Genomic DNA, 15,964 nt, shown 5'->3' on the forward strand with positions numbered 1-15,964 from the left:
CATTGGTATTTCTCTCTCTCTCTTCCTCTTTCTAAAATCAATAAAAACATATTTTAAAAAATGTTCCAAATATGGAGCATTATAACACTACAGATTAAGGCCTGATTATGGAGCCAGACTGCTTAGGTTTGAATCTTTGCCTAACACTTTGCACTTGCAGCCTTGGGCAAGTTAACTGTGTCTCAGCTTCTTTTAATGTAAAATGGGCAAAACAAGTACTCAGAATGCAACACAACATATTAACTGCTATATAAATGTTTATCCTTGGTTGAAATAAAAAAGGTATTCTACTTCCAAATGATCATGAACACTATTATTTTCTAACATGTGCCAAGTGGAAGTAACTCAGAACTAGTATGTAACTCACAAAGAACAGGGTACTTTAAACAATCTACTTTTTAAAAAAATCTATCTTCATTGAGAAGGGAAAGAGAGAGAGACATCACTGATCAGCTGCCTCCTGCAAACCCCCCACTGGGGATCGAGCCCACAATCCAGGCATGTGCCCTGACCAGGAGTTGAAAAGCAATCTCCTGGATCATAGGTGATGCTCAAATGCTGAGCCACGCCTGGCTGGGCTTTAAACCATCTATTTTTAAGTAGCAGACTTCAAAGGCAAGTTTCTGAACCTTAAAATATGGCTACTTATCATCTAATTTAGTCAACTTTCCTTGAGTTTTAACTGTAATGCAACAGATGCCATTTCCTAACCAAAGGAGTACATTCTTTGTTGCAAAGTAAACCACCCCACCTTTCAGGAACAAACAAACAAAAAACCCCACTAAATTTGAACAGTAAGGACATCACCCAATGAATCAGGGCACAAAGTTTTCTTTAATTATTTTTTGGGGGGAAGGGATACCACACTTCTACCCAATTAAGAGAAACATTTTTATCAGTATTGAGGTCTTTTTTTTTTTTTTTTTAACACTTATCATGCCATGAATTCATAGGGAATGGGTTCCAGCAGCTCAGGCTCCTTTCCATTGGTTCTCACAAAGTGTGCTTCTCTGGGTGGAGCAGGCTATTAAAAAAAAAGGCGAGAGAATAATTACATAAAGAACTGTAATTAATTTCAAAGTGCTCTCAGAAACAATGAAATAACATATATACTAGTTTAACTTTACTTTCATAAAAAGGAAAATTATCACGGAGCAAGTTTCAGGTTCCATGATCAACCAAAAAACCCTTTGTCAAGCACTCACCTGACGCTTCAGTTGAACCCAGGTACCTTTCTCTTTGGCTTCCTTCTTTTTCTGATCATTTTCCTTCACACGTTTCAGGAAGCTATCTCGGCTCTTAGAGTGCTTAATATGCTCGATGCGTACATTAATTCTCTTGGCAAGAATCTTGCCCCTGCAGAAAGCAAAGCAGAAATTCTTATAAATACTCCATAAAATACGTAACCAAAATTTTCAAAACTCCCTTGGCAGTTTCATTTATTAAGTAAGTGATGAACCTTTTACCCACAGGGATAAAGTAACAGACCCTGAAACACTAATTTAACCAAAACCAGATCGGTAATAACATTTACAACTATTAAACTTTTTGTACTTTGACAACTAGTGCTACTGAATACCAAATCCCATAAGACTTTCCACTAAGTCTATTTCAGTTTGTTTCCTCTGACAGGATACAAAACAAACACCCAGTTTGCTTGAGTTTTAAAAGGATTATTTCCTTTGCCCCACTCGAATGACCAATAAAGACATAAGTCCAATTGGCAAAGTGAAAAGGGGGTATAAGGGAATACAAATCCAAGAAATATGACATTACTTACTTGACCTGTTTGTTCACAACAATGCCCACTGCATGCTGGGTGACATTGTAGACTCTTCCAGTTTTGCCATGGTAACATTTGTGGGGCATTCCTTTTTGAACAGTGCCCATTCCCTGTTAAGAAAGGAGATAAATGTCATCTCAGCAAGTTCCCCCTCCATTTAAACCCTTTTATTAAAGTGAGAGACTCTTAAGATTTTTCTCTTTTAAATAGCAACTCAAGAGCTTTCAGAGCCGGTGAAATGCATTTTTCACGTTGCTTTAAGCAATCAAAAAGACAATCATCATTAAGCTCTAGAGTACCAGGATACACTCAAATATTGGTCACAAAGAACACAGCTTTCACTGGTTTTATTAGTAATCACCACGAATAATGAAATTTTGCACTAAGGTATTCCTTTTCACCTCAACAAACTCATGATTATTTCTCCTGTATTTCTCCACTGGCTGCTAACAAGCAATGAGAAAGTTCTTAGACTCAAGAATAGCACTACAGAAACTTGTTTTAAAAGTTAATGAAATTAGCTTGCAAAGGCAATGGATTTTCCCCATTCAAGAAGATAAAAAGACCCAATAGGTGCAATATACACTAGTATTTGAATTCCTATGTCGCATTAAATACAACTTTTCTGACTTCTAATGGTATTTCCCTAATTTTATAGTTTACCTTGATGTCTACAATATCACCTTTCTTGTAGATGCGCATGTATGTGGCCAAAGGAACAACTCCTAAAAAATAAAGTAGTATTGAGATTAAAAAGTCAAGTCAAAGAAATATAACCTCACTAGCTTTCAACTAGTGACAGTTGTGTACATTTTAAAATCTTGCTAGTTGGCAAGTTAAGAACTACCATATAAAATCCATGCTTGTTATTACAAAATAAGTTAGGTAGGTGCCGGTTAACTGCCATGATTAAGAATACATTAAATGGCCCAGCCAGGCGTGGCTCAGAGGTTGAGCATCGACCTAGGATCCAGGCGATCGGGGTTCGATTCCCGGTCAGGGCACATGCCCGGGTTGTGGGCTCGAGGCAGCCGATCAATGACTCTCTCATCATTGATGTTTCTATCTCTCTCTCTCTCCCTCTCCTTTCCTCTCTCTGAAATCAATAAAGATATATTTTAAAAAAAAGAATACATTAAATGAACTGCAACACAAATGTATGCCATGCTTGCTCTCAAAGAGAGTAAACCTACTTACCATGTTTTCTAAAAGGTCTAGAGAACATATAGCGGGTGCCTCTCCTCTTTCCCTTTGTGTTGGTCATTTTGGCTAATTACTGGAATCAGAAAGTATAAAATAGTCAAACACAATGGCAAAATTGGTTATTTGTCCCTTTAACAAAAAAACACACAACACAAACAAAAACACACACAAAACAACCCAACCAAACAATAAAACCCCCATAATTTCAAATGTCTGCATCTCAGTAGCAATGCCAGAATTGGGAAACAACCTAAAAAGCTGGCTCACCAGCAAATATTTCTTACAAAGGGTAAAAACCATCATTTTAGCAAGTAAGATCTTTGCCAAACCTGCCTAAGTTCTATAACATTAAAACTCCTAAGGAGCAGAACTGGATTTTAGAATCCCAAGCAGTACTTGGCCTATTAGAATATAAACACAACAGAACCTCTACCACACTCTTACCTGTAGAACTCAGCCTAGAATGCCAAGGGCACTGGAATTACTAACTATAATATATTGTTAGAAAGCAAAACAAAACTCAGCCTTGAATTTTTATATGGTGGATTAAACCCATTTTATTAAAAACCTATTTTTTTTTGGTGTCAGTGTATCTCTTGTACAAAAATCTATTAACTGTCAAAAATCCCCAGCTCTCTTCATATTTCTGATTGTTCACACAATTGTTTACTAGGTAATATATGTAGGATAGAAGGGGGGAAAACAAGTTTTATAATCACTGACCTAATTCTGACATAGGTTTTGCCACTTACTTGCTGGGAGACCTACATTTAATCCCTGGTTCTCACCTTTAAAACAGGGTTAAAACTAAGATAATGGCTACAAAGCACTAAGCAATTCCTAGCACATGCAAAGTGCTTACCAATAAATAATAGTTAATTTATCTAAGCATTCACCTATTATAGGCATTTAAAATGGAATCTTTCACTTTGTTTCCCAAAAGGTTTCAACTGTTTCAGGTCATCTAAGGGCGGAACCACCACTGCTGACAATTAGTACAAGGCAAAATATACCTAAGTCTCGCTGAACTTGTTGACAAGAGTTCTAACATAAACTGGTCTCTTAATTAACACTCCTTAATAAAGAAAAGTGACTCCACCAAGTACCCTTTTCATATAACTTGTGAAAAGGAGACACAAGAATGTTTAACCTAACCCACCAAAGCCAAACAAACCACTGTTACAACAAATGCACCCTTTATTTTAAAAGCAACTAAGTACCCATTATTAAATGCCAGGTGCCCTGTTTTCATCCTCGAAATACTAAGTTCACATAAACTTGTGTTAAATTCATAAACATGGAAAGATGCTCTGCAGGTCCCAGTAACTTGTGTCAAGTGACAGAATCAGTAATTGGAGCCATTTCTGACTCCAGAGCTCATGCTCCTTGCACCAGACCCATCTTTCCGAATAAGAAATCATTTTACAACACAACCCAATACACATAAAGTTTCTATTATTTCCAAAACTGGAAACCACTATGGGATGCAACCTGCAGTTTGGTCAACTCTGGTGGCAGGCAGCTACTACCTACAAACTAGACAAAAAGATAATAAACTAAGATTAAGTGGTTATTCAAAACCTTTCCCCTGAACTTCTAAATCAGACACACAGCTATCCGGGAATCAATTCATTTAACACAAGATGCCCCAGCATTAAACAAAACAATGCCCAAAACAAAGTCTTCCTTTTGCCCAACTGCGATCCGGGGCCAAAATTTAAAAACGGGAAATCATTTCATGCACCAAAAACTAGTGTCTAGGGTTCACTATCCAGGTCGACACAGTGCGAACTTACTCCGTTCTCCGACCACGAGGCTTTCACCCACAACCAGGCTTCGCCGAAGATTAAAGCCGGCTCCTAGTATTAGCCCCGTTCCTACTACCCCGAAGTCCCAACTCGACAGCATCACAAATGTGGATGTCAGACGAGGAGTAAAAATGCCGCATTGATAGAAGTTTAAAATGTATCAAACAACGGGGCCCGGCCCCACAGAGCCTGTCCGAGAAGGCCCAGGATAGCAGAGCGAAGCCGTGAGGACACAAGGCGAGTTTCTTTCCAGGCTGACCCGAGAAGCCTCATGCAGGTGAGTCGGCCTCGTTTTTCCCGAGCCCGGCCCCTCCTAGGCCGCGGCATCGCAGCCTGGTCTCGACCCCCGCCCCACGCCTGGCACTGCCAGCCGCACGCCGCTCCCTGTCTGGATAGGCAGAGCTCCACCACCCAGACCACAGGAACCCAGGTAGTCTAGACAGTCTATCTATAGCCCCAACACGCGTCCTCAGCATCCTCTGGCTTAGGACTCAAGTCTGTGGAGCCCCGGTCGCCGAGAGCCACGCGCAGGCCTACCTGGCAGATGGCGGTTCCGGCCGAAAGGAAGGAGGCGGAGCTGGGGCGCGCGCCTTACAAGGGCCTGAGAGCTGCCCGCGGCACTGCCAGAAGGAAACGCCAGCCTAATCTTCCGGGCTTAGGGAATCGTCTCTGAGAACAAGAAGAGCCTGTCAGGATTTTTTCCTTTCTTATGAAAAAGAATCAATCGACCACCATAAGCTGACACTTGGACCTTGCCAGACAGCCCGGAAAGGGGCTTTCAAGGACGTCAAAAACGACGCCGTCGCCCCGAGCGTGCCTACGGCCGTCCTTGCGTCAAAGGCTACGCCGGAAGCGGGTGTGTCTGTGTCCGGGCGGCCAGGAGTGTCTCTGGTCCTAGCGCGTAAGGAGCTTTACGTGCCCCTGACTGCTGTTTGTAGACGTGACTGCGTGGCACAAAAGTCAAGCTATGGTTAAGGCGAGGCTAGTATCCAATTCGTATGTCTCTCAAAAGTTGTTTTCCTCAAGTGCGTCAGAACACACTACACGCCTGCTGGTGTGTGCGTAAATGTCACAACCGCTTTGGAAAGCAGTTTGGCAAAATCTAGTGGACATGAAAATGTTCAAATGCCAAATCCCAGCATCCCATCCAAAGTACGTATTTTATATGAACTTTGATATGGAGACAATGATGTACGCAACAACACTGTGAGTAGAAGCAAAAATTAGGAAACATACATCGGTAAGAGGGTAAGGAACATTGTGGGATAGTCATATGGTGGAATATTATATGCCAGTGAGTTAAGAATAAACCCAGAAGTAGGACCAGGCGAAAGGATGATGTAGAATATATGTAGTATGACAATTTATATACATACAATTTGGAAACAAAACAATACAATATATTGCTTAGGTACATACACATCTGTAGTGAAATTCAAGGAATACAAGGGAAAATCAAAATTTAGAAAAAAAATAGAGGACTATAAAGAAAGATATAAGGGAGCCTTTAAGTGTTAAGCATTTTAAATCTGGATATTGACTATGTGGAAGGCCATTATTTTCTAAATAGGGTTTATTTTTAGGGTATATTTAGGTTTATAAAAATTTGAGAAAATAGTACAGAGAATTCTCATATACTTGGCACCTAGTTTCCCCTATTATTAACATTTTAATGTTAGTATGCTACATTTATAAAAGTTAATGAACCAATATTGTACATTATTGCTAACTAAAGCTCACAGTATATTCAGACTTCCTTAACTTTTATAATATCGTCTTTCTATTCCAGGATCCCATCCAGGATCCCACATTTTAGGTCGTTATTGCGGCTCCTTATGCTGTGGCAGTTTCTCAGACTATGTTTTTTATGACCTTGACAGTTTTGGAAGACTACCACTCAGGTATTTTGTAGGATACCCCAATAATGGAATTTGTCTGATTTTTTTTCATAACTGTATACAGTGGTACCTCGGCTTTCGAACGTCTCTGTTGCTGAACATTTCTGTTTACGAACATCGTAAACCCGGAAGTGAATGCTTCGGTTTTCAAGCATGCCTTGGAAGTCAAACATGCCACGTGGCTTCTGCTGAGTGCAAGATCCTGAGGCCTAGCTGTTGGCTGTTGAGTTCTGCACACCTGTGCAACACGGAGGTGATATTTGGGCTTATTTGGTGACTGTGCAATCAATCTGTGCTCATCTCATCTCAGGAACACTCTTGCAACCAATTTGTTTTTGTGACTGTGCAATCAGTCTGCGTTCATGTCATCTCAGGGGCCCTCTGCCACTCACCCCTTGCTGTGAGAAATGGATAAAAGCTGCAAAGCCAAGAGAATCATTAACATAACAATAGAGGCGAAGAAGGAAATTATTTCCAAGCCTGAAAGTGGTGTCCATGTATGTGATCTGGCAACACAGTTTGGTATGGCCATATTTACAATTTTTACCATCTTAAAAAATAAAGAAGCCATTAAAGGAGCCAGTGTTGCAAGGTGTTAAAACACAAGACAAAGAACACAGGCAATTGAAGAAGTGGAAAAATTGCTTTTCGTATGGATAAATGAAAATCAGTTGGCCAGTGACAGCATTTCTTAGAGCATGATTTGTGAAAAAGCTTTACATTTGCATGCTGAGCTTATCAAAAACACCCCTGGAGCAAGTGCTAAGAGTGTTATTTTCAAGGCCCATAGAGGGTGATTTGAAAAGTTTAAGAGGAGAAGTGGCATACTGTGGTGGGACATGGTGAGGCTGCCAGTGCCAACAAAGAAGGCACCGACCAATTTGTTTCAGAATTTAAAGATTATGTAGAGGCGGAGGGTTTCCTTCCCCAACAAGTTTTCAACTGTGGTGAGATAGGACTTTTTTGGAAGAAAATGCCAGAGGACCTACATAACAAAGAAGGAGAAAGCATTGCCAGGACACAAGCCCATGAAAAACAGGCTAACCCTTTTATTTTGTGGGAATGCAAGTGGGGATTTTAAGTTGAAGCCTTTGCTAGTCTACCATTCTGAGACCCTCAGGTTATTTAAGAAAAACATTGTCATCAAAAGCAAATTGCATGTGATGTGGAGAACAAATGGCAAAGCTTGAGTAACCAGGCAATTTTTTATTGAGTCAGTTCATAAAGTGTTCAGGCCAAGTGTAAAAAAATACCTCTGTCCAGCTGGGTGTGGCTCAGCGGTTGAGCATCAACCTAGGATCCAGGCGATCAGGGTTCAATTCCCGGTCAGGGCACATGCCCAGGTTGCGGGCCCGATCCCCCGATGGGGGTGTGCAGGAGGCAGCCAATCAATGACTCTCTCATCCTTGATGTTTCTATTTCTCTCTCTCCCTCTCTTTTCCTCTCTCTGAAATCAATAAAGATATATATTTTTTAAAATATACAAAAAAAAAAGAAAAAATACATACCTCTAAGACAAAAATCTTCCAGTGAAGTGCCTGCTTGTTATGGGTAATGCTCCAGCTCACCCTCCAGGCTTAGAGGACGAGTTGATGGAAGAGTTCAGTTTTATCAATGTAAAGTTTTTGCCTCCCAACATGACTCTACTCCTCCAGCCCTTGGACTAGCAGGTCATATCTAATTTTAAGAAGCTTAACACCAAAGCACTGTTCCAAAGGTGCTTTGAGGTGACCTTGGACATAGAGGTAACAGAGAATTCTGGAAGAATCATTTCAATATCCTACATTGCTTACATCTCATAAACAAAGCATGGAGGGATGTGTCTTATAGAACAATGAAGTCAGCATGGAAGAAATTGTGGCCAGAAGCTGTCCCTGAACATGTATTTGAGGATGTTGAAGAGGAAGCTCCTGTTGTTGAGGATATTGTGTCTCTGGGAAAGCCCATGGGCTTGGAAGTGAGTAGTGATGATGTGGAGGAGTTAGTGGACGACCACAAGCCTGAACTCACCACAGAAGACCTTCAAAACATTTTGATGGAGCGGCAACAGGTGGGAATTGTCTTTGGAAGAGGAGAAGGGAAGAGAAAGAAATGCAATGATCAAAGAAATGTATGCAAAATAGGTTGAAGTGCAAATTTTTGTTGAAAAATATCACCTTGATACAGCTGCTATAAGTCATGCCACTAACACTTTCAGTGATAATACTGTGTCTCACTTTAGACAAATTTTAAAACATCAGAAAAAGCAAATGCCAATTGAAAAATTTTTAATGAGGAAAAGATCCAGTGAGTCTGAACCAGGCAGGTATCAGTGGTGTAAAAAAATCTAGGGAAGGAATGGCATATTGAAGGGGACCCCCGCCCCCATCCAAACCATGACTATCATCATAGGTAAGAAAAAATTACATTTTCATTTTTTCACCTACAGTAGTTTTTACATTGTGTTTATTATTGCTTTTTCAGTATAGTATATTGTGTTTATTGTTTTCATTGTGTATCATTTTATGGATCTATGGTATCATTAGATAGTAAAATTCATGTTAAATTGCTGTTTTAGGGGTTGATTTTAAAGGTCTGGGGTGGATTAATCCATTTTGCATTACTTTCTATGGCAAACCACACCTCGGTTTTCGAACCTTTCAGAACTCAAACGGCCTTCCAGAACAGATTACGTTTGAAAACCGAGGTACCACTTGTATTATTATTTTGTTATTTATTTTTCCATTGTAATTGACATATATTAGTTTCAGGTGTACAACATAGTGATTAGATTTATATGCCTTATGAAGTGAGCACCACTATAAGTCTACTACCCATTAAACACCATACATAGTTATTACAATATTACTGACTATATTCCTATGCTGGACTTTACATTCTCATGACTATTTTTGTAATTGCCAATTTGTACTCCTTAACCCCTTTCACCATTTTCACTTATTCCCCCAACCCCCTCCCATCTGGTGACTATGAATTTGTTCTTTGTATCTGAGTTTGTTTCTGCTTTGTTTGTTCATTTACTTTGTTTTTTAGAGTCCACACAGAAGTAAAATAATGTTATTTGCCTTTCTCCATCTGATTTATTTCAGTTAGCATAATATCCTATAGATCCATTAGATCCATCCATGTTATTGCAAATGGCAAGATTTCATTATTTTTTAAAAAATATTTGTTTTTTATTAAATTTCTTGGGGTGACATTGGTTAATATGATCATACAGGTTTCAGGTGTGGGCTTCTATGTTACAAGACCTGTATATTGCATTGTGTACCCGCCACCCAAAGCCAAATTATCTTCTGTCACCATTTACCTCTTCCATCACCATTAGGCCCTCTTTACCTCCCCCCACACCTCCGCCCGTTCTTTTTATAACTGAGTAATATTGTATACATGTACCACATCTTCTTTGTCCACTCATCTATTTGGTGAACACTTAGGTTGCTTCCATATCTTGGCTATTGTAAATAATGCTGCAGTAAACACAGTGGTGCATGTATCTTTTTCAATTAGTGTTTTCAGTTTCTTCGGATAAATACCCAGAAGTTGAATTGCTGGGTCATATGGTAGTTCCATTTTTAATTTTTTGAGAAAACTCCATACTGTTTTCTACAGTGGCTGCACCAATTTACAATCCCACCAACAGTGCATGAGGGTTCCCTTTTCTCCACATCCTTGCTAATACTTGTTTGCTGATTTATTGATTATAGGCATTCTGATGGGTATGAGGTGGTATTTCATAGATGATTAGTGATGTTGATGATCTTTTCATATGTTTGTTGGCCATCTATATGGAGAAATGTCTATATAGGTTGTCTACGCATCTTTTAAAATAAGATTGTTCTACTGATGTTGAGATGTATAAATTCTTTTTTGATTTGTTTTGTTAATTCTCACCAGAGGATTTTTTTTTTTTTTTTTTTTTAGAGAGAGAGTGGAAGGAAGGGAGGGAGGGAGGGGGAGAGAGAGAGAAACATCAATGTGAAAGAGAGACATCAATTGGTTGCCTCCTGCATACACCAAACCCGCAACCCAGGTACTCACCCTTGACTGGGAATAGAACCTGCTATCCTTCCATGTGCAAGTGGAAGCTTTAACCACTGAGCGACACTGGCCAGGGCTCTATGAATTCTTTATATATTTCAGATATTAATCCCTTATTGGGTATATCATTTGCAAATATCTTCTCCCATTCGGTATGTTGCCTTTTTGTTTTGTGATGGTTTCCTTTGTGTTGTAAAGGTTTTTTAGTTTGATGTAGTCCCATTTGTTTATTTTGCTTTTGTTGTCTTTGCCTTTGGAAACATAGCCAATAAAATATTGCTAAGACCACTGTAAAAGAGGTTACTGCCTATGTTTTCTTCTAGGAGATTTATGGTTTCAGGTCTTACACTTAAGTCTCTAATCCATTTTGAGTTTGCTTTTATATATGGTGTAAGACAGTCTAGTTTCATTTTTTTGCATATATCGCTCCAGTTTTCCCAACACCATTTATTGAAGAGACTGTCTTTACTCCATTGTATATTCATGCCTTCTTTTTCATAGATTAATTGACCGTATAGGCATGGGTTTATTTCTGGGCTCTCTATTCTGTTCCATTGATTTATGTGTCTGTTTTTATGCCAGAACCATGCAGTTGATTAATATAGCTTTGTAGTATAGTTTGACATCAAGTAGCATGATACCTCCAACTTTGCTCTTCTATCTTAATATTGTTGTGGTTCTTCTGGATCTTTTGTGTTTCCATATAAATTTTAGGATTATTCATTCTAGTTCTGTGAAACTGCCATTGGTATTTTAATAGGGGTTGCATTGACTTTGTAGATTGGTTTGGGGAATATGGACATTTTAACAATGTTAAGTTTTCCTATCCACAAGCATGGTATATCCTTTCATTTATTTGTGTCTTCTTTAATTTCTTATAGTTTTCTGAGTACAGGTCTTTTACCTCTTTGGTTAAATTCATTCCTAAGTATTTAATGTATTTTCATGCAATTGTAAATGGGATTGTTTTCTTAATTCCTCTTTCTGGTAGTTTGTAATTGGTATATAAAAATGCAACTGATTTCTGAATATTCATTTTGTATTCTGCTCTTTTACTGAATTCATTTATTCTAATAGTTTCTTCATGGGGATCTTTAGGGTCCTCTAGATGTAGGATCATGTCATCTGCAAATAATGACAGTTATACTTCTTTCCAACTTGAATGCCTTTTATTTCTTTTTCTTGTCTGATTGCTGTGGCTAGGACTTCTAATACTGTGTTGAATAAAAGTCATAAAAGTGGACATCCTTGTCTTGTTTCTGATCTTAAGAAGCTTTCAGCTTTTCACATTGAGTGTGTTAGTTGTGGGTTTGTCATATATATGGCCTTTATTATTTTGAGGTATGTTCCCTTTATCCCTACTTTACTGAGAGTTTTTATCATAAATGGATGTTGGATTTCCTCAAATGCTTTTCCTGCACCTATTGATATGATCGTATGGTTTTTATCCTTCATTTTGTTTAGATGATATATCACATTAATTGATTTGTGGATATTGAGTCAGCCTAGCATTAGAGGAATAAATCCTACTTGATCATGGTATATGATCTTTTTAATGTATTGCTGAATTAGATTTGCTAATATTTTGTTGAGGATTTCTATGTTCATCAAGGATATTGTGGCCTATAATTTTCTTTTTTGTAGGGTCTGTGTCTGGTTTTGGTATCAGGGTAATGCTGGCCTTGTAAAATGAGGGACTCTTCCCTCCTCTTTAGATATTTGGGATAGTTTGAGAAGGACAGGTATTAATTCTTTTTTGAATATTTGGTAAAATGTACCTGTGAAGCCATATGGTTTAGGAATTTTGTTCAGAGTTTTTTGATTACTGATTCAATTTCCTTAGCAGTTATTAGTCTGTTTATATTTTCTGTTTCTTCCAGATTCAGTCCTGGAAGATTATAAGTTTCTAGGAATTTATCCTTTTCTTCCAGTTTGTTCAATTTTTTGACATATAACTGTTCATAGTATTTTCTTACAATCCTTTATATTTCTGTGGTGTCCATTGTTTCTTCTTTTTCATTTCTGATTTTTTAAATTTGATTCTTTCCTTTTTTTATGAGTCTGGTTAAACTTTTATCAGTTTTGTTTATCTTTCAAAGAACAAGCTCTTAGTTTCACTGATCTTTTCTGGGATTTTTTTAAGTCTGTATTTAGTTCATTTTCACTCTGGTGTTTATTATTTTCTTCCTTCTACTCACTTAGGGCTTTGTTTGTTCTTCTTTTTCTAGTTTCTTTAGGTTTAAGGTTAGATTGTATATTTGAGATTTTTCTTGTTTCTAGAGGTAGGCCTGTATTACTTTGAATTTCTCTCTTAGAAGTGCTTTGGCTGTGTCCATTTATCATTGTGCAATGCCCTTTGTCTCTTGTTACAGCCCTTGTTTTAAAGTCTATTTTTTTTTTCTGATATAGGTATTGTTCGTCCAGCTTTTTCTTTGTTTCCATTTGCATGAAATATCTTTTTCATCCCTTTACATTCAGTCTCTGTGTGTCCACTCAGCCTGCTTCAGTTGTTTACCTGCCTTTCCCCATAGGCATTTGAGTTTTTAGTTTAGTCCCTGCCATAAGTTCATGATCAACCATTCTCAAGTGCATTCATTAGTGTTAGCATTCCCCACTGCAGTCCCAGAGTTAGTTTGCTTATCTACTATCTGTAAAGACTATTTCACATTTTTCTTTGACTATCAAATCTTTTATCTCTTTTCACCTTTCTTTCAGCTGGACTGCCTCATTTTTATCAGTGTTCTGGTCTTTCCATCTAAACCTACCCCCCTCTCCTTCTTGGTCCTAATTTACCTCATTTTCCCTTCCATCTATTGCACCATATTTTCCTCCATCAAGCTTTTAAAAAAAGAATCATATGAAATTACTGTTTTTGTACATTGAAAACAGTAATATTTCAGCAATGTGGTTTTACCTATACATGAACACTGTTAACTCTTCCTCATCTCCCATTCTGTTTTCAGTTTAATCTCACTTCTGCTTCAGTCATGCCGCTAAAACTGCTCTTGCCATGGTTATCAACTGCTTCCATGTTGCCAAAACCAAAAGAGTTCCCTGTTCTTGTCTTTCTTAATCTCTCAGTAGCTTTGGACTCTGTTTGCCACTCCTTCCTCCTTGAAACACTACCTTTTCTGAACACTCCACAAGCTATTTTACTGGTTTCCCTTTCTCTCCCTGTCCTCTAAGTAATACAGTTCCTCAGGACTGGGAATTACAATTATGCACTGCTTAACAAAGGGGAGACAGTCTGAGAAATGTGTCATCAGGCAATTTCATCATTGTGGGAACATCATAAAGTGCACTTACAGAAACCTAGGTGATATAGCCTACTACTATAATTGTGTGTGCTATACTTTCATACTACTGGTAGCACACTAGGTTTGTTTATACCTGTATCACCACAAACACAAGTTTGTCATAACTCTATGATATTATTAATAGGGGCACTTACAATGTCCAAAGATTGAGCATCTGAATTAATCTGAAATATAATTATATTACTTATAAAATTATAGAACACATATACTTATGTGAACAGGGATTTAAGTTTCTTTTTTCCTTAAGCTTCTTTCTCCTAGGCCTTTGTACCCTACACTCCCCTTGATCCCGGACGAAGCAATTAAGGAGGTGACGCCGACGTCGCCAGACTAAGATGCATGGTCAGGCCGACCCAACAATGAATCAAGATATCATCTTTTCAAGACATCATCAGATGACCAAGAACAATAGCTGATGCCTGGAGACCTCCAGGGCTGCACAATAGCTGCATTCCGTTCCCAGCCTCAGTTTACTCCATTTCCCTATATAACCCTACCCCTCGGGCCATTCCTGAAGACAGGTTTTGGATGCTCATATGCTCCTTGTCTTCTTGGTTGGCTGACCTTCTGAATAAACGCCTTATATGATTCAACCCTGCCTCCGTTGAATTGGATACAGCAACAGGCAACCTGAACTCCATCGGGGTTTCTCAGTAACATTATGGCAACTATGACATCTCTGGAGACAGGAATTTTTCAGCTCCATTATAATTTTATGGGACCAGCATTATATATGTAGTCCATCCTTGACCAAAACATCATTATGTGGTGTATGACTGTAGTTCCCCTGTTCTTCTCTTTCTTTGCTCTCTTCCTAGGAATTTCATTTACACCCATAATTCTAAAGGTCATTTCTATCCTACTTACTACCAAATCTATTTCTTTAATTCAGGCCTCTCCTCAAAAATTCTATTCATCCTGACACCTATTCTTGGATACCCTCTAGCATCTCAAAGTTAACAAGTCCAAAATAAAATGTTTTATTTCCACCCCCAAACCTGTTTTTGCTCCAGTTTTTCCCATCTCAGTAAGTGGCATAAGCCATACACCTTGCTTTCATCTTTAAGTTTTCCCCTACTCCCTCTATATCAAATCCATCTGCAAATTTTGTCCCAGTTCTACTTGCGAAATATATCTCCAGATGGCCTACCTCTTTCCATGTCTACTATTACCACAGGAATCTCTCACCTGAACTAGCAATGGTTCCATTAAGGTCACTTTTTCTCTCTTGCCTCTGCTTATACACTTTCTTTTTTTAAATCCTCACCTGAGGATCTATTTGTATTGATTATAAAGAGAGAGGAAGGGAGAGAGAGAAAAACAATGTGAGATAGAAACATCGATCAGTTGCCTTCTGTACACACCCTGATCGGGGATTGGACCCACAACCTAGGTATGTTCCCTGACCTGGAATTGAACCTGCACAGGATGACACTCAACCAACTGAGCCACCAGGCCAGGGGTCTATCCACTTTCTACATAGTAGTCAGGGTGATCTTTTAAAAATGTGAACCTGATTATATCGTGTCCTTGCTTAAAGCCCTCCAAAGGCTTTCTATTGCTCTTACAAGAAAATCTATAAACTTATCTTGGTTTACAAGGTCCTTCATAAACCAGTTACTGCTTATCTTTTCAGGTTTACTTGGTTTCTTCAGTTCCTTGTAGCTCCCACTGCCCTTCTTTAGTTTCATTACCAAGCTCTTTCTAGCTCTTTCAGGGGCTTTATGCATGCTTTTTCCCTTTGCCTTTCAAATGGCTCATTCTTTCTCATCTTTTTTGCTTCCTAAATATATACATTGCTTTATATATCTAAATAGCTAGGAATTTAATGTCTTCATTATAGAGCTGTAATTGTTTTCCCAAAGATACTTTTTTTTTCATACACATCCATCATACACTGTTACCAAAAAGAGC

General features: G+C 38.5%; 1 protein-coding gene and 2 non-coding genes across 3 annotated transcripts; all 3 read right to left on the minus strand.

Annotated features, from left to right (window-relative positions):
* Positions 1-815: 815 nt before the first annotated feature.
* Positions 816-5,436, minus strand: RPL21 (ribosomal protein L21). The gene is made up of 6 exons (XM_016224893.2): positions 5,332-5,436; positions 2,981-3,059; positions 2,447-2,508; positions 1,781-1,893; positions 1,206-1,356; positions 816-1,024 (listed from the first exon to the last, which is right to left on the minus strand). Exons 2-6 carry the CDS (start codon positions 3,045-3,047, stop codon positions 935-937), a joined length of 483 nt encoding a protein of 160 aa, XP_016080379.1. The 5' UTR covers positions 3,048-3,059; positions 5,332-5,436; the 3' UTR covers positions 816-934.
* On the minus strand, positions 1,615-1,742 carry LOC148093765 (small nucleolar RNA SNORA27). Its single transcript, XR_015714133.1, has one exon. It is a non-coding gene; the product is annotated as a small nucleolar RNA SNORA27 (small nucleolar RNA).
* On the minus strand, positions 2,003-2,073 carry LOC148093766 (small nucleolar RNA SNORD102). Its single transcript, XR_015714127.1, has one exon. It is a non-coding gene; the product is annotated as a small nucleolar RNA SNORD102 (small nucleolar RNA).
* Positions 5,437-15,964: the final 10,528 nt, after the last annotated feature.

This window comes from Miniopterus natalensis, chromosome 2 (assembly GCF_054644295.1).
Source record: "Miniopterus natalensis isolate mMinNat1 chromosome 2, mMinNat1.hap1, whole genome shotgun sequence".
Taxonomy (NCBI): domain Eukaryota; kingdom Metazoa; phylum Chordata; class Mammalia; order Chiroptera; family Miniopteridae; genus Miniopterus; species Miniopterus natalensis.

Excerpts from the sequence above, each read along its gene's own strand:
- RPL21 (XM_016224893.2), bottom strand. The coding sequence starts at position 3,047 with ATGACCAACACAAAGGGAAAGAGGAGAGGCACCCGCTATATGTTCTCT. Across the intron at positions 2,509-2,980 it reads TAGACCTTTTAGAAAACATG|GAGTTGTTCCTTTGGCCACA; the intron begins GTAAGTAGGTTT and ends TTTATTTTTTAG. Across the intron at positions 1,025-1,205 it reads GGGTTCAACTGAAGCGTCAG|CCTGCTCCACCCAGAGAAGC; the intron begins GTGAGTGCTTGA and ends TTTTTTTAATAG.